Source organism: Mesitornis unicolor, unplaced genomic scaffold (assembly GCF_000695765.1).
Source record: "Mesitornis unicolor isolate BGI_N332 unplaced genomic scaffold, ASM69576v1 scaffold45491, whole genome shotgun sequence".
NCBI lineage: Eukaryota > Metazoa > Chordata > Aves > Mesitornithiformes > Mesitornithidae > Mesitornis > Mesitornis unicolor.
The window spans coordinates 1-6,220 of record NW_010166616.1 but is presented as its reverse complement, the minus strand read 5'-3'; the positions used below and the strand labels follow the sequence as shown (position 1 = coordinate 6,220).

At 45.7% G+C, this 6,220-nt stretch overlaps 1 protein-coding gene across 1 annotated transcript; it reads right to left on the bottom strand.

Moving 5' to 3' along the window:
* Positions 1-1,419: 1,419 nt before the first annotated feature.
* Positions 1,420-6,217, bottom strand: SMG8 (SMG8 nonsense mediated mRNA decay factor; the record flags this gene model as incomplete). Its single annotated transcript, XM_010195021.1, has 4 exons — positions 1,420-1,673; positions 2,656-3,531; positions 3,939-4,084; positions 4,741-6,217. Coding segments are annotated over 4 exons (2,697 nt in total), but the record flags the coding sequence as incomplete, so codon positions are not given.
* Positions 6,218-6,220: the final 3 nt, after the last annotated feature.

Here is a 6,220-nt window from a genome sequence, read left to right as displayed (position 1 = left end):
CGCAGCCGCACCGCCTCCCCTCCGCCCCCGAACCGGGAGGAGGCGTCAGTGCGCAGGCGCGAAGGGACCCCCACCCTTCCCGCCAAGGACTCGGCCCAGGCTGCCTGGCCTCAAAGGGGCTTAGGCTCTGCACCCTTCGCATCTCCACGGCTCTGTCACTTTTAAAAAGTAGTTAATAAACGCTACGAGCCATTTAATTTCCCATTTCGCTTTCCGCGCTGCCTGGAGCACGACCGCATCTCACAGAGACAGCTGTTCTCTGTAACGCTTTTTGTTTTATTGATTGCACTCAGCAATTGCTAAGTGCTCGGTAAATCTAAATTCATTAAGGCGTGCAGCGGGAGATACTGTCTTCTTGGCAGGCAGAGGGAGGCGTTTTCCACAGCCAGCTGATCAGAGATGCCATACGCCGAACAGAAACCAGGTCTCGGCTCTGGTCATGCAGTATAATTGCTGTATTATAACAAACTGGCAAATTGAATTTTGTATGCATGCTAATTAAAAATAAATATTCTAGAAATTAAATTAGGTCTCTGCATAGAGACACTATTGGTAATATATTTTACCCTCACAAAAAGTTAGAAGTTGATTTACCGTGACTAATTTTCTGGCACAGAAATCCACGTATGAAGCTTACAGGATTTGTGCAACTTTTCAGTACATCACATAACACATCTTTTGGAAAGTGTAGTATAATTACCCAACCTCCTTCAATTTGAGATTCAAACTGGGCCCAAGCTGTCCTTTTAGCAGTCAAAAGTCTGTTTAATCACTACAAGTCAAGCTATACTCGCAATTAAGCTGCAGTTGCTTATAATGAACAAGCTTATACAGCTCTACATTCTCTACAAGTTGACAAGCAGGTTTAGTTTCCAAAGAGATCTGTCATTTCAAAATATGAAGTTAAGTTGACCTTTTAACAAAATGTGGTCAGTTTCTGGTTATGGTGTTAATACAAACCAGAATTACAATGCCTTTCTTTTTTTCCTCCAAAGACAAGATCAAAGACAAACCACTTCTCAAATCACTACATTAGAAGCATCTATTGTTTATATGTAAACAGCTTCTTTAGAAAAAAAAAGAAAAGATTCTGCCCAACATTACCTCAACATGACAAAGCAAACTCTTGATTTCAGGTAATGCTAATTTGGAAATATTCCTAAATATGTATGTAGAAAGATAAGATAGGGAAAAGCACTATAATCAAAACACCTAGTAATACGGGCTCAGTGTATTATGATAACCAGCTTTTATTTTTTACGTATTGAAATTTGATTAACGAAAAACGTACACATCTCCTGAATTCTTTTATCCACTTTGATATCAGACCTTATTTTTAATCTGTGTTCCAGTGAAAATACAGTGGGCTTCACTAGATCACAGTGATCGCTGTTGGGTGACAGACATGAATCAAAATCCATGAGCTGGACTGAAGATAGTATTTTTAAACCAAAATCAATCTCCCAGAATAATTCTTATTGTGTAATTGCTTTCAGTATTCCTCGGAGAACTTTGTAACTCATTAATTGTTGGCTTTCTTTGGGAGGAAAGCAGGGTCCCCGTTCTGTCACGTATGCATAAGGAAATCTAAGTACCCACAGTCCATCAGATGGAAGAGTTATTTCTTGCTTCTCAGGGTAAAATACAGGACAAGGTGGTGGCCCTGGTTGAACCTACAAACAAAAGGAAACATGAGTAGGTAATCAAACATGATTAGAATTAAAAAAAAACCAAAAACTTAAAAGCAAACCGAATCCAAAGAAGTCTCTTAAATCTTGCCTACAACCAGAGTCTTATCCACTTGAGCAACTTCCAGGAAACCACTGTGCCATTACTGTCAGACATCCATAAATTTCTACTTTTATGACAGTGAAGATGCTGAATTTAAGGCTGTAGTTTCTGTCCTACCAAGGAGATCCACAATACAAACAAAAGCCATCACTTCTCAGGCAGTAGCGAGCGCTGCATTAACAGTGGATTTCAACACTGGAGCACAGGTATCCCTGAGCTGTTACCTCACTCTAAACTAATGTGAGTTTTCCAGTATTTCAGCAACGTTTAATAGGGCTCTTGTGTAATTTGTATGAAAAGATTCAGAAAGTCTTATTCACATGAGCAACTGAAGGAAGATAACTTGGTCATATTTTACGACCTGAAAAAGTAAGAAAGCTTAAATGGAGCTTTTCCTCCATTTTTTAACACACACTTGAAAATGGGGAAAAAAAATCCAATTAAAAAAACCAACACCTTTTCACCTCCAAAATTCAAACAGTAACTATTAATAAGTAATCTCAGCAATGAGTCACTGCTTTTCTCTATGACATTTAAAATGAGAAATTAATTCTTACACAGTCATTACTCACTCGTTATCTTTCTAAAGAGAAGCTATTATTACAGTATGGAATGCTATTCATTTATCCTTGATAAAATATCTTTTAAAACTTACATCATACAAAGTATAAAGCTGGCATAAGCCAACCTCTTTATAGAACTTTTGGTGACTACTGCCTTAGAGAACTTGACTGAAGTTGGTTTGAGTTGGAAAGAGTTTCTTGGAGCAACCCTCTGCCACCCTTGTGCCCTCCAATCCTGCAATAATATTGCACCAACCAACCCTTTCTCTGCAGTTACAGAATTCCCTCTTCCATTTCTTACCTGGGGCGTTAACGTGATCTGCAGTGGAGCATCAGGAACCACCACAAAAAGTCTCATGAACTGAGCGTAGTGTGGCTTGAGGCCTCGTCCCTGAGTCGATGACAGGATGTAGAGCGGCATGTCAGAATTGAGGGCTTTGATGGCGGACTCCTTTGGCCCCCCTCCCATCACTTTCATGACCTTGTCGGGCCCTGAACACATGAACCTCCTCCCACGTGCGTCTTCGTATTCAAATCCTACAAAAGCTCGAGCGATGTCATCTCTCCGTCTTCCTCTTCCCATCACAACTGCACTTCTTTTTCCAGGAACAGCCTTGTTAGGTGCAGGCCAGGAATTGGTATCCAAGTCTCCTTCATCTTCAGCTCTCGTCCTGATGACAATGTCCCAAGGCATTAAATAGTTTGTTCCCGGGATAAAGCCTTGTTGATCTAAACCTGTGTGGAAGTTGTAAGCCTTAGCAGGCCCCAGCTTAACCAGTGACCAACTGGAGAATTTAGGCAAAAGGCCTTTGGGGCAATTAGAATGGAGCATCCCAGGGAGGTACTCGACAGTGGATGCCTGGCGATCTACCAGGCTTGGCCTTTTCTCACTTTTGGAGTCCCCACTCTGCCCATGACTTTCTGCATTGTCCCCTGCACCCTGGGGGTCAGGCGGGTAAGTGCCCAAGCTGCCGGTCGACTGACCCAGGCTGAGGGCTAAGCTCAACCCTGTGCTTTCTCCCTGAGTCTGAGGTTCTTTTTCTTTAAGTTTCTCAATCTCGCCTTCTGGAGGGGCAGGAGACGACTCATCCCGAGCAGGTGCCGGATCAGGGGTGCTTGGCTGAAATACAGGAAAGTTGATGTGCTCCAGTTTCCCACAGCATTTTTCTTCCAGCAGCTACGAGAAAGAAAACGTGGTTAACTTTCCACCTTCCCTCTCTGAGATAAGAGACTTCAAAGTCATAACATTCAGCAGGTACAGTTAAGATTCAAGAGGTCTGTGCTGCATGAGAACCAAAGCAGTGATGGGAACACAGCCCACAGACATAATGGATCTAAAACTGTCATAAACCAACACACTTGATGTGTAAATACATGCTTCTGCGTGCATGCACTGGTGAAGACTGGAAATGCCCACGCTGTTCAGCCCATCGTACAAACAATTTCTGCTCCCAGAAATACCTTCCCCAAGAAACATTCACAAGATTAAGAGGAAACTTACTTGTCATCAATTTAGAATAGACTTTGTTGATTAAGCAAAAGGGAAAAAAAGCTTGAAAGGAAAAAAAGAGACCTAACAGTTACCTGGTAAAAGTCATAATTGGCTGCTTTGATATCGAAGGGGTCATCCCGAGGAGCTTGTTTCCTCCCACAATTACAGGCACCAGTGGAACGAGCGCGGCTGTTGTGGTACAGAATAGGAGGATTTCTGTCTGCTTCCGGCTTTTCCCCTAAAAGCAAAATCAATCAAACCATAGGTAAATTGCTCACCATTTCTAGATATTCCTTAATTCCCTTCATCCAGTGCTTCCTCCTTGCTCTATACATATGCAAAATTATTTGCCAACAATGGCAGTTTGTCAAGCAGCTCCTCCCTTTCTCACTTTTAATACAAAGTTCCAGCACAGGTTATACATCTGAGCTGAATCTTCTTTGGTTTTACCACCTCTTCCTAAAAGGCATTAATAGTTCTGCGTGCAATAAACGCGTATCCGTTTCTATTCCTTGACTGACATAAATCAAGCTATTTAAAAAAAAAAAAAAAGGTGGGGGGGCACTCACACTTTCTAGAGAACTTTTACTCTCTTACACATCTCTGGTTAGAAGGACACCAGTGTAATATTTCTAATTACCAAGACAGAATCAAAGTTACTACTAAAATCAAAGTTACTACTAACAGTGGACTTGCTCCTAAACATTACTAAACACAAAGGAAACCTGCACAACTGCTCTGCTATAATTCATCCCACTGTACAAAGATGAAGCTTTAAAGCTGCCAAGCTTTCATCTTCCATAAGCATCCAAGAGTTGGTGTTCTCAGCCTAAAGCATTTTAAAGCAGATACAAAATTAAACTGTGAAACCCAACCACAAATGAGCCACTCTACCTGCTTTTGGGAGCAGATGAAACTTATGCACGCAGTGCTGGTCAGTCAAACTGCGCTCTTCGCAAAGCTGATGCCCGTTGCTCCAGAACTTGTAGCAGTCCTCATTGAGCTGCATGGCGTACTTGTGGAAGGCTGGGCCACGGGCATGCTGACTGTACACACGCAAGGCCTGTGCCAACTGGTTCTTGTGGACCGTCATGGTGTAATTGTGGGGCAGGTTGGATTGATAGGCACTGTGGGCCATGGGGAGAGCTTTCTGGCAACGGTTTTCCGAGAACTTGGTGTCTATATCTAAATAACCTTCTAAGACTTTGATGCTGCTCATGATTTTTGAGCTCAGTTCCCCAGTGAGAGAGGTCGGGTCATCATCTTTCCCTTCAATGGTCACTTCGTACAGTTTTAAAGCTGCAGCAACCCACTTCTGGTAGGTTGGGAGCTCGAAGTGAGACGGCTGCGGGTTCCTCCCCACGCTGTCATCAAAGCCCTTCTTGCTGAGCACCAACTCCACGTGCTGCCACAAGAACTCCTTGAGGGTGCAGTCCACAAGCTGCCCAGAGGAGCTGGAGCTGCTGCTGCTGCTCTCTGCATGGAAGGACAACTGCTGCCTGCCATGCCGCATCATCTGGTACCTCCTGGGTCCTGACAGCGCGGGAGCCAGTAGCGAGTCAGTCTCTCTCATGGTGCAGTTGTTCCTGAGCTGCTCAAGAAGCATGGCCACTGGATCATCTCCGTCCTGGGCCCCACCAGCCACAATGTACACAAAAGCCTGGTTAGCGGGCACGGTGAACAGGCAGTTGATGCTCTGGTTGGTCAGCACCCTGCTCTTGCGGAAGATGCGGTAGATCTGGTCCTCCAGAGCATGCTGCAGCCTCCTCTTAGGAGAGTGCTTCTTGGGGGGTGGCTTTTCCAGGTGACCGCAGGGGTCCTGGCCCCTGCTTGGGGGAGGATCCACCTTCAAGGCCCCGTTGAGTTGAAAGAGGAAGAGGAGTCGTGGAGGGCACGGTCTGCAGTTGAGCTTCCACTCCTTGCCGACCGGGCAGTCTTTGATGGCAGCCTTCAGGGAGGGCAGGACCTTCTGCCGCAGCCCGTCCAGTGCCCTGAAGACACGGTCGTAGGTGATGTCGAAGGAGCAGGTGGGGTGCACCAGCAGCAGGATGTGGCAGACGGAGAAGAGGTAGAGGAGGCTCAGGCAGTGCAGCTTCTCCTGGTGCTTCCAGAATTCGTGGGCCTCGGCATGAGGCGGCGGGGCTGGGCCTCCAGAGGGGTGACCGGGCCCACTCTCTCTGCTTTCGGCTGCCGCCAGGTCCCCGCAGGCCCGCAGCAGCTGCGGCGTGTCGCAGATGGAGGTGAGCACCAGGTAGAGCACCCGGCTCTCCTGGCTGTAGTAGGCCTGCAGCTGGTTGTAGTCCTTGGTGGTCGGATCGACCTCCTGCCCCGGGACACCGTCCGTCAGCTCGGGGTCCTCCTCCTCCTTGAAGAG